The sequence below is a fragment of the Lepus europaeus genome, chromosome 8 (genome assembly GCF_033115175.1).
Source record: "Lepus europaeus isolate LE1 chromosome 8, mLepTim1.pri, whole genome shotgun sequence".
In the NCBI taxonomy this organism is placed as follows: Eukaryota; Metazoa; Chordata; class Mammalia; order Lagomorpha; family Leporidae; genus Lepus; species Lepus europaeus.
Window position 1 is genome coordinate 120,570,878 of NC_084834.1, and position 18,356 is coordinate 120,589,233.

The following is an 18,356-nucleotide window of genomic DNA, read 5'->3' on the forward strand; positions in this document are numbered from 1 at the left end:
TAAACAACCTCCCTGCCCCAATCTCAAACCACCCAACTTAGAAAAGGGGAAAATATGATAAAGAACTTTTCAGTTAAGGCAACATGTAACAGCGACAGCCTTGCCCAACACAACACCAGAGAGTCACTGTTAACCAACAGATCACAGAGCAGGCCGCAGACACAGCACTTCAGAGGGACCAGCGTCTCCACACCATCACTGTGCTCAGAACACACACAGCGCTCCAGAGGGACCAGCGTCTCCACACCATCACTGTGCTCAGAACACACACAGCGCTCCAGAGGGACCAGCGTCTCCACACCATCACTGTGCTCACAGAGAGCTCAGAACACACACAGCGCCCCAGAGGGACCAGCGTCTCCACACCATCACTGTGCTCAGAACACACACAGCGCTCCAGAGGGACCAGCGTCTCCACACCATCACTGTGCTCACAGAGAGCTCAGAACACACACAGCGCCCCAGAGGGACCAGCGTCTCCACACCATCACTGTGCTCACAGAGAGCTCAGAACACACACAGCACCCAGAGGGACCAGCGTCTCCACACCATCACTGTGCTCACAGAGAGCTCAGAACACAGCGCTCCAGAGGGACCAGCGTCTCCACACCATCACTGTGCTCAGAACACACACAGCGCTCCAGAGGGACCAGCGTCTCCACACCATCACTGTGCTCACAGAGAGCTCAGAACACACACAGTGCTCCAGAGGGACCAGCGTCTCCACACCATCACTGTGCTCAGAACACACACAGCGCCCCAGAGGGACCAGCGTCTCCACACCATCACTGTGCTCAGAACACACACAGCGCTCCAGAGGGACCAGCGTCTCCACACCATCACTGTGCTCACAGAGAGCTCAGAACACACACAGCACCCAGAGGGACCAGCGTCTCCACACCATCACTGTGCTCACAGAGAGCTCAGAACACACACAGCGCTCCAGAGGGACCAGCGTCTCCACACCATCACTGTGCTCAGAACACACACAGCACCCAGAGGGACCAGCGTCTCCACACCATCACTGTGCTCACAGAGAGCTCAGAACACACACAGCACCCAGAGGGACCAGCGTCTCCACACCATCACTGTGCTCACAGAGAGCTCAGAACACACACAGCGCTCCAGAGGGACCAGCGTCTCCACACCATCACTGTGCTCAGAACACACACAGCGCCCCAGAGGGACCAGCGTCTCCACACCATCACTGTGCTCAGAACACACACAGCGCTCCAGAGGGACCAGCATCTCCACACCATCACTGTGCTCAGAACACACACAGCGCTCCAGAGGGACCAGCGTCTCCACACCATCACTGTGCTCAGAACACAGCGCTCCAGAGGGACCAGCGTCTCCACACCATCACTGTGCTCAGAACACACACAGCACCCAGAGGGACCAGCGTCTCCACACCATCACTGTGCTCAGAACACACACAGCGCTCCAGAGGGACCAGCGTCTCCACACCATCACTGTGCTCACAGAGAGCTCAGAACACAGCACTCCAGAGGGACCAGCGTCTCCACACCATCACTGTGCTCACAGAGAGCTCAGAACACACACAGCGCTCCAGAGGGACCAGCGTCTCCACACCATCACTGTGCTCAGAGAGCTCCGAAGCACCTGCTCTGAAGAGCAGGGTCTGAGTGGCGACCCAGGTTTTACAGTGCGGAGAGGCTGCACTGAGGACAGCAGGGGAGGAGCTAAGGGGGAGAGGAAGAGCAACAGAAGACTGGGGTCTTAAAGGTTTGCGCATTTCTTTACTGACCAGGAAGCTCAACCAGAAACCAGCTGGGGGGGGGGGGGGGCAGGGCTCCTGGAGGTGGAGAACTATGCTTTTATCTTTACCTGAAAAGCTTTTCCACCAAGGGTAAACATTCTACCGTCAGAGTCTGCTGGTACCCCAACTGATCCAGTCTCTTCCTAATGTTGATATACTTCCGCTCTGCAGCTGTGGTCATCCTGCCGTCCACTCAGTCCTTCTCACCGCCAAAAATTAAAGCCCTAGAAGAAGAGTGAAGCAGCGTGACGTCAGTGGGGCAGGTAAGAACCGCTTCTTGGTTGTTTTGCTGCTCTCCAGCAGGCGGCCTCCTGGAGTATTTAGACGGACTTGAGCCCAATGCTTACATGCTCACGCTCTATATTTAAACTAAGTCCTCTCTTCATAAACTTAAATGTGCAACTTAGGACAATAAAGATTCTAGAAAGAAACACGGATTGGTCAGAGCCTGAGGTGGGCAGAGGATGCTTAGTGAGTACTCTTTCAGAAGTACTAAACAAAAAAGAAAAAACCTGCCAAATGGGACTGCATCAAAATGAGAAATGTCTACTCATGGAAACATTCCATCCAGGAAATGTAAGGCAAGCCAAAGAGTATAGGACAGCAGGTCTAGATACATGGACTATAAAGGGAACTTTCACAACTCAAGAATAAGAACCCAGTGAGAAAATGTGTTTGGATTAAAAGCGAAATTCAGTTTTGCTTGACTTGGCACAAGCACTCTGCAGAAGAGACCTGAACAGGAACATCACAGGACAAGGTACTCAGGTGACGGTCACCAGGGAGACACAAATTAAAACCACAATCAGCGTCAATTTCATCCACAGGAGAATGGCTGAATACAAAAGACCCAGCCACACCATATGTCAGCTACATTAGGGAGCACCGAGAACACACACACATACACACACCCGGCCGGACCATATGTCAGCTACATTAGGGAGCACCGTGAATACACACACACACACGCACACAAACCCAGACCCTACACTCACACACGGCCCAGCATCTACACACACATACACACACACACACACACACCTGGCCGGACCATTTGTCAGCTACCTTAGGGAGCATCGGGAATACACACACATACACACACACACACACACACACGGCCCGGGGAAGGGACCATCCCTTGGGGGACCGCCCGGCAGTTTCTGGGAGTTAAATGCACTTCTTCCCATTAACCCCAGCAGGAAACGTGGGGGCTCTGCACGGGGACAGGGGGCGGGGAGCTCCCACTGCTGGTCAGCACCACCCAGGAGGCTCCAGAACACCAAGCCAGACACCCCCACCCCCGGCACTGCCCCAGTCCTGGGGGGCTCAGCAGCAGGGAAAACCAAACTGCGCCCCCGAAATTCCTACAGCAGCCGCCGCGGACGTGGAGGGGCAGTGGCGGTGACCGGAACTTCCCAGGGGGAATCACCGAACAGCCCCCGGTGTGACCGCGGGGGAACGCAGCTGTGCGCCTTTACGGAAGCCTTTAAAACTGCACCGGTGCGCTGCACCCCCGTGCACCCGTGTACACCCCGCCTAGTGCGTGTGCGCACGGGCTCCGTCCCAGCCTCGGCTAACGGCACCAGGTGCTGTCTGCAACCCGAGCAAGATCTGCCGTCGGCTCGCATCCTCACAGCCACCCGGGCTCGGGACAAACGGCCACCACCGCCCAGGCGAGGGGCCCTGCCGCACCCCGGCTTCCGGCCCACGGGCCTGCACTCACCAGGCCCTCCTAATCCGGCCCCTCTCCGCGTCGCTCCCTCCCGCACACCCGCCTCCTCCTCGCCGCACGGAAACTCCTGCCCTCGGGAGAAATCCTCCCGGGCGCCTCCGAGCGGGCAGGGCGGCGCCGCCGGCCGCCTGCGCTGCGCCCGCCTCCCGCTCGGCTCGCCCGGCCACGACCCCTCCGCCGCTCCGGGAGCGCAGGGCCCGCTCTGGGCGCGGCGTGGGGCGACGTCACGGGCAGCGGCCCCGCGGCGCGCCGGCCGGGCTGGGAGACCAGGCGTCCCGCACGCCCATCCAAGCCCCACGGCCGCTCGCTTCCGGCTTCCAGCCAAACAGCCTCCCGCAGCCGGCGGCGCCCGAGCCGCCCGCCCCCGGCCCGCGAACGTCGCCTCCGACACAAACACCCCGCGTGCGCGCGCGCGCCCCCAGGCCGCCCCCCTCACCGGCAGCCCCGGCCGCCGCCCCCCGCGGCCGCCGCCGCCGCCTCATCGCCCGCGGGCCTCGTCCCCGCGGCCGCGTCAGCCGCAGTTTGAAAATGGCGCCGAGACACGGGCCGGGCCGGCACGGAGGGGGCGCCGCGGTTGCCCCGGTAACGGAGCGGCGGGCGGCGCGCGGCGAAGGCTGCGCCGGGAAACCGGGGCCCGGAAGCGCAGCGGTGTGGGCGGGGCGAGGCCGCGGGCGCCCCCTGGCGGCCGGCCCCAGCCTGGGCGGGGGCCGCCGTCGCACCCTCCCGCGCTGAGCACCTGCTGCGCGCGGGGTGAACGCGCGGGCCCGCTCCTGGTCGCTGCGGAGGGGCGCACCTGCTCACCGGACCGGCCTACTCCCCGGCGACCATTCCAGGTGAGCCTTTCGGCGTTCCCCGACCCCCGCCGGAACAGTGAGTTGTTCCCCACGACCGTGTCCGCCCGAGGCTCTGCGGGTATAGATCTCTCCCGCCGCCCCCGACCGCGGACGGAATTCAGCCGCGTGCGGAGCACCTGCTGGTCGGAGGGAACCACGGGGTCATGGCAGCAGCGCGTGTCCCCTCTGAAAACTTTCTGGGGAACTCGCTTTGTTCCTGGTCGGTCTTCCCCCTACCGGTAGGCCGCCCACTCTGGAAGCCAACTCATCTCGTGGCTGCTGCCGGCTTTGTACCCACCCGTGCACTGCTCTCACTCTCCCACTCCGAGCGCCTTGTCTGCCTGCCTGTGCCCGGATGAGCTGTGGCGTGGAGATTCTGCGAAGTAACGAGTGCGGTTCCGTGGGTGACCCTGGTGTGTCCCACACCCGTGCCTCCTCCTGTTTTGTTTTTGTTTTCCTTAGCAGCACAGCCGACCTGAGAGAGCCCTAAGCAGGGCGGGACGGCTGCTCCAAACACACACTCCTTGGGAAACGGACCAGTAAAACCCAATAGAGAGAGACAGAAGCTGAATGAGACGGAAGCCACGTTGCGGCTGGCTATGAGGGCTGTAGCAGGTGCACAGCTGGGGAGGCGGAGAGACGCAGCAACAGGCTCGCAGCGGCAGCAAATGAGCCCACCGACCGGCTCCCAGGGGCTCCAGGAGCTCCCCAGGGCGGGAGCCTGACAGGCGCCGCTGGGCTGCATTCCTGGTGAGGGAGACCTGATGATGGGGACATGGGGAGGCCGATGTAGAGAGACAGGGGAATAACCATCCCTGAGTCTGCTGCAAGACACCGAAACAACGACCAATTCAAACGCGGAGGAGAGAGCCAACAAGATAAACAACCAAAGCCAGTTCTCTCCAGACGACAGGAGCTGGCTGGCAGTGTTTAAATGTGGATGTGCTTACAACGACCTTGATGGAGCTTACAACGACCTTGAGGAACGCCTCTCTCACCCTCTCTCTCTTTTTAAGATTTAGTTAAGACAGAGTTAGAGAGAGAGGTAGAGCCAGAGAAAGAGAGAGGTCTTCCATCCACTGGTTCACTCCCCAAATAACTGCAATGGCTAGACCTGAGCTGAGCTGAAGCCAGGAGCCAAGAGCTTCTTCCAGGTCTCCCATGCAGGTGCAGAGGCCCAAGCACTTGGGCCATCTTCTACTGCTTTCCCAGGCCATAGCAAAGAGCTGGATCGGAAGAGGAGCAGCTGGGACTAGAACTGGTGCCCATGTGGGATGCTGACACTGCAGGCTGGGGCTTTAGCTCACTGAGCCACCGTGCCAGCCTGAGAAAATACCCTTGGCCTCAGCCCTTTGACACCTTGGTGAAAGGGGCCTGTCCTGCAGCCTCTAGAATGTTCGGTGGCATTCCTGGCTTGTACACTCTGGATGCCATGGCAGCATGACCCAGCCCCTGGGCTGTGACAACCAAAAATGTCTCCAGGCATTGCCAGATGCTCCTTGGGAAGACAAAGCTCAGCCCTGGCTGAGAACCGCTTGCTTGGCTGGCTGAAGGTGCAACGCCATGAAAAAGACCAAGAATTATTAAATGAAGCAGCAATAAGTGGCTACGGAGGGATCCAATCAGAAAACTTGGGAGGGAAAATGTAGTCTAAAGTTTTAAAAGTTTGTTAAATGAGAGAACTGTAGATCAGGCCAGTGAAAACAAGTTAGACAATTTCTCTGTACCCCGGTGTAGACAGATACTGTTTGAGAAAGCAATTAATAAATTAAATGGTCTTCAAAATGTTCAAGGGAAATACATAGTATGGGTTTGCTATGCATGGATTTCAAAATTATTTTGCACCAAAATACACATCTTTTAATTCCATTTTCAATAAACTTTAAAAACTTTATTTCTGTGTATTTGAAAGGCAGAGAGGCAAACAGAGACAGAGAGGGTTCTTCCATCCCCTGGTTCACTCCGCAAATGCCTGCGATGGCTGGGGGTAGGTCAGGCCAAGACCAGGGCCAGGAACTCCGGATCTTCCTGGGTGTCAGGGACCCAATTACTTGAGGCATCATCTGCTGCCTCCCAAGATGTGCACTGGCAGGAACACTTTGAGCTTGGACTTGAACCCAGACACTCCAGTAAGGGAAACAGGCATCCCAGGGACACCCAATGGCAGCACAGGGGCAGCACTGCCCCTGTGAGCATTTTCTGGTCCTCGCCTATGGGTGATAACTTCAAAGGCTGCAAAAGGCACTAGAAGGAAGAGCAGCTACAGGAGGCAGAATGGTCCACCAAAGACGTCCACATCTAGATCCATTGCATTATATAGCAAGAGGTACTTTGGAAATTAGTTAAGACTAAAGGTCTTGGGGCTAGCGTTGTGGTGTGCCAGGTAAAGCCACTGCCTGCGATGCTAGCATTCCATATGGGCGCCGGATCGAGTCTGGCTTCTCCACTTCCGATCCAGCTCCCTGCTAATGCGCCTGAGTAAGCAGTGGAAGATGAGCCAAGTGCTTGGGCCTCTGCACCCAAGTGCAAGACCCAGAAGAAGCTCCAGGCTCCTAGCTTCAGCCTGGCCCAGCCCCAGCCATTGCAGCCATTTGGGGAGTGAACCAGTGGATGGAAGAACACTCTATATGTCCTTCTCTCTGTTAAATCTAACTTTCAGATAAATAAATCTTAAACAAAAGTAAAAAAGACTGAATTGGCATGGCTGAATTCCTAGGGATGGACTAAGAGACTGGGGTCATTGCTTACAGAAGTGTCTTGAACTCAATTGTGCTTCTGTTGAGGGGGAAAAACTTTATTTTTAAATGTTTGCCTTCTGGCCGGCGCCGCGGCTCACTAGGCTAATCCTCCGCCTTGCGGCGCCGGCACACCAGGTTCTAGTCCCGGTCGGGGCACCGATCCTGTCCTGGTTGCCCCTCTTCCAGGGCAGCTCTCTGCTGTGGCCAGGGAGTGCAGTGGAGGATGGCCCAGGTCCTTGGGCCCTGCACCCCATGGGAGACCAGGATAAGCACCTGGCTCCTGCCATCGGATCGGCGCGGTGCACCAGCCGCAGCACGCCTACCGCGGCGGCCATTGGAGGGTGAACCAACGGCAAAAGGAAGACCTTTCTCTCTGTCTCTCTCTCACTGTCCACTCTGCCTGTCAAAAAAAAAAAAAAAGTTTGCCTTCCAATTTCAATTCCCACAGACATTCTGAAGTCCTCTTGCATTACAGCTGATGTCCTGGATCTTGTTTGTCAAGAACTCCTCTACATCGATGGCAAAGTGACTAACAAATAATAGGGCATATTGGAAAAAGAATTTTAAATTAGGCAAAGTTTGTCCGATGGCTCTTTATCCCATCAAGAGACTCAAAGCACTGAAAATCAGAGGCGGGAGATGAAACTCATTAGGGAGGAAGGATGAATAGATGGGCAAGGGAAAGAGGCGGACAAAGATAATAAACGAAGACCCTAACGAGCTAATGCCAGCCATGGTGTTTTGAGCTCCAGCTGTGTGCAGGTTCAAAGATACTGCTTTATGCTGCCACTGTGGAAGTATCAGTGTCCCATTTCACCGAAAGGAATAAGTCATTTCCCAAAGATCACCAAGTGACCGGAGCCTGAACTTGAACCCAGACATTAAAACAACTCTGTGAATTAAGCAGACTGTCAAAGAAAGGCCAAAAAGGGGGGCTCTCCAGATGACAATCAATCAGTAGACTGTCGCAGAGAGAGACCAGGCTCCAGCTCAGAGCAGGGATATCTTCAGCAGATACCGCCACAGGTGACTGTCCCAGCTGCTACCAAAACGCATCCAAGGGCAAGAAAACCCTCTGCCTTTCGGAACAGCTCATCGCATCGCTCAAGATCTTTGTTAGAAAAAGTCTTCTTTATACGACGCTAGAGTCTGCCCCTGCGTGAACGTGAGCAGGTTGTTCCAGGTCGTCACGGGAACGTGAATCTTTCATGTTGGTGATGATCCTGCAGAACAGACTGCCCAGACCCCTCAACCCTCACTCCCAGGACATGGTCTCCGAGGCCGCCACTCACCTGGCTTCTTCCTCCGGACCGGAGACACCCTGGCTTCTCACTAGAATGTGCCGGGGTGCATTTCTCGCCCTTGGCGCACCTGCTCAACTCCTTCGGGGTCTCTCGACACAGCCTCCTATCACGTGAGCCTTGGGAGCAGCTGAATCACACATTTTCTGGAATAGTCCTCTTTCCACGGCTGGTCGGCTTTTAATATTTGCATTTATTTATGTTATCTGGATTGTTTCTGGAGAGGGATGGAGGTTACTGTAATTGACATCTTTGTAGATTTCCTTGGCCCATCCCCCTGGTGACGTAACAAGCGCCCGATGTCACTCTCTAGGTACTGTACTGCAGAGGATGACCTGTATGTAAGAGGGACAACTTCCCTCCGCGCTGAGAACGGCAGAGCAACTTTGCCCCTGGGTGTCCACGAATTTCCTTGGGAAAAGAAGGGAAAGGTCTTGGCTTCTCACCTTCGGACTGGGGACGAGAGTCTCCAGAGGACTGGAGGTTCTTGTGGTTGACTTCTCCTGGTGGGCCCCTTGGTTCAGGCTTTAGTCCCTTTTTTAAACACACACAGCTCTACAAGGAGGTAAATCCCCCAGGGTCCTCTGGGTCTGTCCAGTCATTGTCATAATTTAACTTCCAAGGCTTGTTCTTTAACCCAGGACCCAGTGAAACCTGCTCAGAAAGTCCTAACTGGGTAGAAACATGAACATACTTTCTGGATGACTTGGGACTGATCCAAGTATTTCTCTCTCTCTCTCTCTCTCTCTCTATATATATATATATATATATATACATATTTATTTATTTATTTATATATGCATAAACACTCTCTATATATATACTCTATAGATAGATAGATATCCTCTCTATATAGATATCCTCTCTCTCTCTCTCATACACACACATGCACACTTTTCCTTACTCCCTCTCTCTCCTCACAGGGTCTCAGCCCAAGTATCAGAACATTTTCTAACGATGGATTAAGCCTCATGGGCTCATGTGACAGAAGTCCTGGTGGAAGCAGATCCTAGTTAGCTTTGTCCCATGGCACCACCAATGTCCTGACCCCTTTTCATACACCCTCTCTCCTCAGCCATTTTGCCTCATGGTCACAAGACGGCTGCGAGGATTCTAAGATGGGTTCACGTGCAACAGGACCAGAAACGAGAAGTGAAGGCAGGGGCAGGGACTTCGCATTGAGAGTAAAAAGATTTTACCTAGCGGCCTTTTTCTCACTGGGGAGAAAGAACCCTTGCAGAAAACCATAGTAGAGGACCCAGTATCGGCCAGAACCAGGCTCCATCCCCACCCCAAAATCAGTCACTGGCAAGGAACCTGCAATGTGGTGATTTACCACCACACCAGCCAGGGTTCTGTCAGCCAAAGTAACAAAACGGAGGCTGGAATGGCCCCATGAGCTCACATCCCTGGCTCCCACCAGCCATGGATTAGAAATACACAGGAAATGGAGCGAGTGAAGCCACCACTTGGAATGCTTGTATCCCATATTGAAGCACCTGTATCCCATATTGAAGCGCCTGTATCCCACATTGAAGCGCCTGTATCCCATATTGAAGCACCTGTATCCCATATTGAAGCGCCTGTATCCCACATTGAAGCGCCTGAGGTCAAATCCTACCTCCACGGCTTCTGATCCAGCTTCCTGTTAATGTGCTTGCTGGGAGACAAAGTACGTGGGTTCCTACCATCCACGTGGGAGATCAAATGCAGTTCCTGGTGGTGCAGGCATTTGGGGGAAAGAAAGAGTAGATGGAAGACATCTCTCTGTCTCTCTCTATTTCTATGTCTATCTCTGTTGCTCTGCCAAACACTTAAAAAATCAAAAAATTAAAAAAGGCATTATATTTAACATGTATGCAATTTTTTTTGTCCCCTAAACAGTACAAGATTCCCTTAATGGTATAACAGTTGCTATAATAGTAGCAACTATTTGCTAGTATTTACATTGTATCTGACATCATGGAGAGAAGATTTAAAGTGTGTGCAGGAGAGTTCTGTGCAGACACTGTGCCCAGCTACAGAAGGGACCGGAGCAGCCATGGATGCCAGGGACGATGGGATTAAAGTGAACCCAAGATTTTTTGGAGTGCTTCTCTCTCCATCTCAAATACAAGAGAGGCGACTGAGGGAGGAGACCAGTGACTCCATGTCACCTGCATGAAGGAGAGGGCGATGTCCTCCCAGGGTCTGTATCTTTTCCACATCCAGACAGGTTCCCAGTATGAGAGGAGGTCTTGGTTCCTGGACCAGATCCTGTGGCTTGGTCCCCTTGGCACCTGCTCCAGGCTCCTGCTTGCCTTCTGAAGGGGCGCCTGGAGGGCTGCCACAGACCCTCTCGAAGCTGGGACTCTCTCTCCTCTGTGCTCACGCGAGAACCAAGGCAGGGAGTGGGAGCTGTGGATGCTGGTGCCCATTTGGCAGGAGGGTCAGCGGCAAAGTGGCCTGAGGAGCACCTGTGGTGTCAGACAGCTCTACTGACCAGCAGGGACTCAGGGTCGTGGGAACAAGCCTGTTCTAGTTCTCTCAAACCATTGAGCAATAGGGAAAACTCTCTGCAGCCTGCCTGTGTGTCTGTCCTGGCCAGCTCTCTGCTGTCTGCTGCTCAGGAAAGGACCCCATGCCGGAAGGGCTCCAGCCACTACCAGGTGGCCCCTCCAGCTGGTGGCCCTGGGGGAGGAATGAGAGGGCCCGGGGGCGGCGGCGGGGGGGTGGGGGGTGGGTGGGTGGGTGTTGAGATGCATTCCCTTGGGGCAAGTGACCTGCAAGGAGGAGACCCCTTCGAAGGGAGGTGGGCCCAACAGAGCCAGGGGCAAGAAGGCAGGCTGAGGTCCACAGCTGGCAGGGCTGGAGCGCGAGGGGGCGTTGGAGCTGGCGCGGCTAATCCTGGTCAAGCAAGATCTTGCTGCCTGGCCCCCTCCTCTCCCTCCTTTCGCCATCTGCAGAGAGGAGGAAGTGACTGCGAGTGGGAGACAGCAAGGCACGGGACCACTTCCTCTCCTCCTGTGTCTGCTACCGGCCCCAGCTGGGCAAGGGTGAAGTGGCCACTAAGGTTGTGGTTCTGAAAGGGAATTCGATGTTCTAGTTACTGACCCAGGGCTTCCTCTACTTCAACAAGGCCAGAAAAATCACAAGTTCTGTCCGAGTTATTACCCAGAGGCAGGCAGAAGAGCTGGATGGGAAGATACCTCATTTCTTTTGTTCTTCTTTTAAAGATTTTATTTACTTATTTGAGAGGTGAGACTTCTGGGCTGTAATAATTACATGAGCCAGTTCAAATACGAGAGATCTGCAAACAGTTCCGAGTTTGGGGGTCAGTGCTGTGGGTTCAGCTGCTGCCCGTGAGGCTGGCTTTCCATGAGTGCCAGTTCGAGTCCCAGCTGCTCTGCTTCTGATCCAGTTCCCTGATAATAATGGGAAAACGCGGAAGATGGCCCAAGTGCTTGGGCCCCTGCCACCTACATAGGAGGCCCAGATGGAGTTCCTGGCTCCTGGCTTCAGCCTGGCCCACCCTGGGCCATTGCAGACATTTGGTGAGTGAACCAGTGGATGCAACGTATCTCTCTCTGTCTCTCCTGTCTCTGTAATTGTTTCAAATAAATATTTTTTTTGTAAAAATAACAAAACAAAAAGATGAGTTTGCTTTGAGGAAAAAATTTGAAATCCATGCGTAGTTCTCTCATAATACCCATTTCCTATGATGTTCTTAAAGGCCCTCTGTATTTTCCCTTGCATCTCTCTTTGGGAAAAAATAAATAACCCGATTTTAACACAGGAAAAGATAGGTAGTTCAACAGAATTTCTCTAAAGAAATGGCTAATATGCATCTCAAAAGATGCTCAACATTGTTATCTGTCAGAAATGGAGAAATCAGCCACATGGATAAAACGTAGCCAACTCCTGTGACCCGGCGCTTCCATTCCTAGCCATGTCCACACAGAAACACAGCAGAATTCACAACAGCTAGATGGTGAGAACAACCCAAACATCGACTGACGGGCGGGTGAATATAATGTGCTGTGTTTAGAAAGTGGAATATTGTTTCTCAACAGAAAGGGATGAGCTTTGACATATGCTCCGCTGTGGATGAACCTTGGGAACATTCTGCTGAGGCAAACAAGTCATTCAGAAAAGACCCCATCTTGTACGATCCCATCCATATGAGACGAAGGACAGGAGAGTCTATGGATGCAGAAAGTAGGTGAACGGCTTCCATGGGGAGGGCACCTGGAGAGGGGCTGCTAATGGGCGTGGGGCTTTGGGGGATGAGGAAGACATTCCAGAATCAGTGCTGATGGCTGCACAACTCTTTGAATATAGTTAATGTCATGGGACCCTGAATTTGAATTGAATGGATGAACTACATGAGATGTGAATTACAGTTCAATAAAGTTGTTTTAAAAATCCCACCAGCTTCTCTGTGAAGACTCAAAACAAATATCATCCCTGTATTTCCTCAGTTTCCTTAGCAAATACAAACATGGGCTGGGGAGGGCTGTCTCTCTCTCCCTCTCGCCCTCTCTCCCCCTTGGAACTCAGTCCCACGCTGTGGGGAAGCACAGATCTTCACAAAGAGACCACTCGGGGAGACCCCTGTAGAGCGGAACTGAAACTCCAGCCAGAGCCAGCATCAACTGCCAGTCAAGCTAGGGAATGAGTCTTCTGAGGGTTCCAGCCCCTGCCTCTGAGCTGTCCCCAGCTGAGATTCCAGACACGGAGCAAGGACAAGCCAGCTCTGCTGAGCCTGAATCCTGACCCACCGAACCCAGGCGAGCATCCTGGAATGGCTGCTTTTCCCCACTGTAGTTGGAGGTTTTTTTTTTTTTTAATGACACAGCTATTGTAGCTGGTACAAAAGCGTATAAATAGGGAGTTTGGGCCGGCGCCGCGGCTCAATAGGCTAATCCTCTGCCTGTGGCGCCGGCATACAGGGTTCTAGTCCTGGTTGGGGTGCCAGATTCTGTCCCGGTTGCGCCTCTTCCAGTCCAGCTCTCTGCTGTGGCCCGGGAGTGCAGTGGAGGATGGCCCAGGTCGTTGGGCCCTGCACCCGCATGGGAGACCAGAAGAAGCACCTGGCTCCCGGCTTCAGATCAGTGTGATGCGCTGGCCGCGGTGGCCATTGGAGGGTGAACCAACAGCAAAAAGGAAGACCTTTCTTTCTCTCACTATTCACTCTGCCTGTCAAAAAATAAATAAATAAATAAATAATAGGGAGTTTGTAGGATCTGTTCCTAGTTTCACATGTCATTTTGGCAACAGTGAGAAGAATGAATAGTATGGAGTAGAAAATACTTATCAAGGTCCCCTAAAATCTCCCAGCTAGAACTGCTTACTCCATCTCCCGCATTTCTCTAGCATCTTGTCAATAAAATGATTCTGCTTGTTGACTTACATCTCCCTTACAGAGCCAAGAATTAGAGGATATTTATTCTCACAAGGAAAGCTAAAGTACATCTTGTCTGAAAAATCCTTGAAGATTTTCTAATGAAAAGAAATTATTAAAACAGTTTCCTGCTTAGTCATGTTTGGCCAAACAGGAGAGGAACTGAGGATTTATAAATCAGGAAAGGCACCTGATTAATAGAAATTGATTTTTTAATCTTCTGCTGAGTCTGAGGATTATCTTAGGCAGCTTCTGTGCTATGGATCATAGCGACAACAAGGCTTGTCTCCTAGGGTGACAACAAGGCTAAGACATAGCATTAGCAAGCTATTAAAGATTCTGGAGATAATTCAAGTTTCATAGCCAAAGAACTTGATGTGATTCCCTCTATTCTAAGAACACCTAGGTGTGTTGAGAGGGGTATGTGGTGTGAGGCATGGACCCCTTTCTGGTGTGGCCATTTTCTTGGACCAAGGATGCTGAATGATTTCGTCCATTAACCTTAGTGTCTTAGTTTGATTTCTCAGCCCTTGCCAAGGAATACAATTGACTTTTTTTTTTTTTTAAACTGAGTCCATATTAGTACTGTGCTAAGCACTGAACAACTATCTGACTTAATGCTTACCATGAAATTATAAAAGTATCAGTGCTTACATTTTACAAATAAGGAAACTGAGGCACCAGGACTTAGCTCCAGACAGAGCCAGGATGTGAGGCCAGATCTTAGATCAGTGCTACATCGCTGGTGTCATTGAAGAGGCAGTGCATTACCTTGATCAGATCTTCCTGACTTGACCAGACCACCGATCTGTCCAGCTCCTCTGAGGCGCTGCCGCACTCACTGTGTTCCTCACTGGGTAGCTATCTTTCGTCTTACTTGGTTTCATTAAGTTGTGCGTATCAGTGTTTCGTGCCTGCGTTAACAGGGGACCTTTGATTGCAAGCTGCAGAAACCAACTTCGGTTAACCTAAGTGCTCCCTCCCCTCCCCTTCCCCAGCCCTACTACAGATGACTAGAGTAATTCAGTCAAAGGGAAGAACTATCTGGCCTGGGCAACTCTGGGAGTCAGAGAAGAAATGAACACTGAATGATCAAACCCCACCGGCCTTCGTTCTGACCAATGTCCCTGGCCCCTGGCAGAGAGGCAGAGTGCGACCCGCCCACTTGGTTTAGGGACCAGCTGGAAGCTGGGGAGGGCGGGGCCTGTGATGGACACGCCCTCTGGCAACAGACTATTTCTACCATGACAGGGGATGAGAAAGAGTTGAACTCATCTCCAGAGGAAGTTTGTCAATTTTACAGCCCCTGCTGAAGAGACTGTAATTTTTCACATCGAAAAAGAAACTGTTTATACATCCAAAGACAAGACCAGGAAGCAAGAAATTAAAGCTGTGTATTTTAGTATCTTTCACAGAACTGTTGTACTGTTATTAAATGTATTTATTTATTTTCTTGAAAGGCAAGGAAAGAGAGAGAGTGTGTGTGTTTCTATGTCTTGCTTCACTCCCCACAGCCCATTGAAACCAGGGCTGGGCCAGGTCAAAACCAGGAGCCAGGAATTCCATCCAGGTCTCCCACTGAGTGGCAGGGGCCCAACTACTTCAGCCATCACCTGCTGCCTCCTAGGGTTCACCTTAGCAAGAAGCTGGAACTGGCAGCACAGCCAGGAACCAGGCACTCTAACAGGGGATGTGGGAATCCAAAGCAGTGACTTAACTGCTGTTTCAAACACTGGCTCCAGATGACGAGAGACCTGGAGAAAGCAGAGAAATGCTAATTCTTAGGACGATGCTCCAGGGAGAGGCACATACATCACTTTAGACTTCCCCCCGAAAGTGAAAGTCTATTAGGGTCTCCCTCGTCTTTCTTCCTTCTATTCAGAGCTGTGTCCACCGGGATACACCTGATGGCTTGCTCAATCTGACAGCAGGTTCCTCCTCCTGTTTGAGAAGCAGGAAGAGAGAAAGATACACAGAGACACAGAGAGACAGAGAGAACAAGCTCCTACCAGCTGGTTTACTCCCCAAATGCCTACAACCACTGGGCCTGGGTGAGGCTTAGGCTGGAGGCAGGACCTCACCCCAGGTCTCTCATGTGGGAGGCAGGGACCCAACCCCTTTAGCAGCTACCACCACTGCCTTCCAGGGCCCACATTAGCAGGAAGCTGGAGCAAGGAGCAGGAGCTGGGACTTGAACCCAGAGACTCTGATGTGGGATACAGGCATCTTAACTGGCATCTTACCTGCTTGGTGAAACACCTGCTCCAAATGTCAACTTCTTTGAAAATTTCTTTATTTTAGATTTGTTACTACACAGTCACATAGTCCTCAAAATGAGTTTACCACTGACAACCATATAAGCTCCCTTGCCACGCTCGCTGGAGTGGGAAGGAACTTCTGTACAATATGTTAGTATTTACATGATCTATAAGCAACAGAGAAATGGGGAACACTGAAGAACTCCTGATGCACTGCGTACAGGATAACCACTCTCCACCTCACGAAGCTAGGCAACAGAGAAAAACTCCCTTCAGTCGCTGGAAAATGCTAAAAGCATTTTATGAAGAGATAAATGCTTTAAGTTAGCACACAACCTACTAGGCAATTAAAAGTGCCATTTGGGTTGGTACCTTTGCACTTCCAACACTGTAGAAACATACCCACTGAGCGGACATTTAATAATACTAACATTCTATGTTCGGGCTCCCAGCTCAGTTGCTCACTGCTGTGACAGTGCGTCTGGCGTACTCCGAGTGTTCGGGCTCCCAGCTCAGTTGCTCACTGCTGTGACAGTGCGTCTGGCGTACTCCGAGTGCTCCTTCTTCCCAGAGGTCTAGTGGGACTGGGCAATGCTGGAGCAATAATCGAGAATGTCCTGGATAGTGAATTCCATGGTGACACCTGACCCAGGGTAACAGCGAGCAATCAAGCCTTCGAAGTGCTTGTACTGGCGTATGAACTCATCCTGCATGGAGTGCCACACCACCTGGAATACAAGGAAAAGGAAAGTCACCAGACATAATCATGAATGCAGAAATAACGCCAAGACAGTCCAAGGATCTGGCGCTGTCCAGCAGCCAGCGGGTGTGCCCCAGAGGCCGACTCCCAGTTCTACTTACAACATCTGTCACTTCAAGTACAAGACACCACTGCTCTGCGACTCAAGGCCCTCAGGGTATTTTGTTCCAAAGATTTATTTCTTTATTTGAAAGACAGAGTTAGAGAGGGAAGGAGGGGAGGGACACACAGAGAGAAACAGAGAGAGAGAGAGAGAAATAGATCTTCCACACACTGGTTCACTCCCCAAATGGCTACAAACGGCTGGGGATGGACCAGTCCAAAGCCACGAGCAAAAAGCAGTTTCTTGCTCGTGCAGGTGCCTAAGTACTTTGGCTTTCCCAGGGAGCTGGATCAGAAGCAGAGCAGCCAGGACACAAACCAGGGCCCATACAGGGGATGCTGGCATCACAAGTGGTGGCTTTACCTGCTATGCCACAGAGCCAGTCCCAACCAGCGTATTAATAAAAGCTTCTCCTAAATTTCTTGCAAGGATTAAATGAGTGATATACATATTAGAACATTGTCAGACACAAGTAAGCTCTATGTCTTAGCTATTATTATGCATACATACTCCTATATCCAACACAGACATGGCTGTGCACAATTATGAACGAAACTAAAACTAGTGATCCAGGGAGATGCACAACATTTTTTTTTTTCTTTTTAGAAACTGATGCAAAACCTCGCTTGCTACCATGGAGGACACCAGGATGAGTCAGACCTACTATGTGCACTCAGGTGATTCCTACTGCAGCAGTGGAGACGAGAGGTGGACATCTGTCAGAGAAGGTGACACGCACTGACACAGTGGTTAACACTGGCAGATCATATTTAGCGGGGCCTCCCGGGCATCAGCTCAAGGCCAGCTGCTTCATGTCCACATTCCTTAAGTCTCATGATGACGCGGAGGGCACTATGACATCATCCTTACCTGACAGCTAAGGGAATATATTCTAGAATTCCTTCTTACAAACCTTACATCTCATTAACCCTAAGTTCCTGCCAACTTCAGAATAATCGCTACTCCCTGACAGTGCTATGCTTTTTGCTTTTCATTATTTAGCCTGCGCTGTTTCTTCCACCTAGAAAGCCACACCCTGCACCCCGACTCTACCTGGGCAAGCAGACTTTCAGAGGTTCACACAAACCAACAGCTTTCACGAAGCCTCCCATAATGTTGAAATTAGGATTACTCCCACTCAACTCTTTTCGTATTGAAGGACCCTTATGGGGGAGAGGGACAAGAAACTAGGCCTGGGCAGATATCAGGGGCTTCTTAAGAGGTTAGATGTTCCCCAGAGTCCAGCGGGCAGGACGTTCTCTGGGAAGGAAAAGTCAATCCCCTTCAGAGAACCTCTAGGCATGCCCAGAGCAGAGCTGCCACTCTCCTCAGCACGTTCCCTCAGCACTCTCCTCAGCACTCCCCTCAGCACTCTCCTCAGCACTCTCCTCAGCACTCTCCTCAGCACGTTCTCCTCAGCACGTTCTCCTCAGCACGTTCTCCTCAGCACTCTCCTCAGCACGTTCCC

At 52.2% G+C, this 18,356-nt stretch overlaps 2 protein-coding genes across 7 annotated transcripts in view; both read right to left on the reverse strand.

Moving 5' to 3' along the window:
• Window positions 1–8,395, reverse strand: part of CEP135 (centrosomal protein 135) — a 76,304-nt gene extending 67,909 nt beyond the window's left edge. Inside the window, exons 1-2 of one of the 4 annotated variants that reach the window (XM_062198806.1) lie at window positions 8,376–8,395; window positions 1,849–2,004 (exon numbers count right to left, since the gene is read on the reverse strand). In XM_062198806.1, coding sequence (XP_062054790.1) covers window positions 1,849–1,961 — 113 coding nt within the window. In that variant the 5' untranslated portion in view covers window positions 1,962–2,004; window positions 8,376–8,395. Of the gene's footprint in view, window positions 1–1,848; window positions 2,005–3,503; window positions 3,548–3,948; window positions 4,015–8,375 lie in introns of those variants that run through there. The other 3 variants (XM_062198803.1, XM_062198804.1, XM_062198805.1) reach the window with 3 other exon arrangements.
• A 7,647-nt stretch (window positions 8,396–16,042) lies between these two features.
• EXOC1 (exocyst complex component 1) overlaps window positions 16,043–18,356 on the reverse strand; it is a 67,345-nt gene continuing 65,031 nt past the window's right edge. For all 3 annotated transcript variants that reach the window (XM_062198809.1, XM_062198807.1, XM_062198808.1), the window contains one exon: window positions 16,043–16,753. In XM_062198809.1, coding sequence (XP_062054793.1) covers window positions 16,601–16,753 — 153 coding nt within the window. In that variant the 3' untranslated portion in view covers window positions 16,043–16,600. The remainder of the gene's footprint in view (window positions 16,754–18,356) is intronic.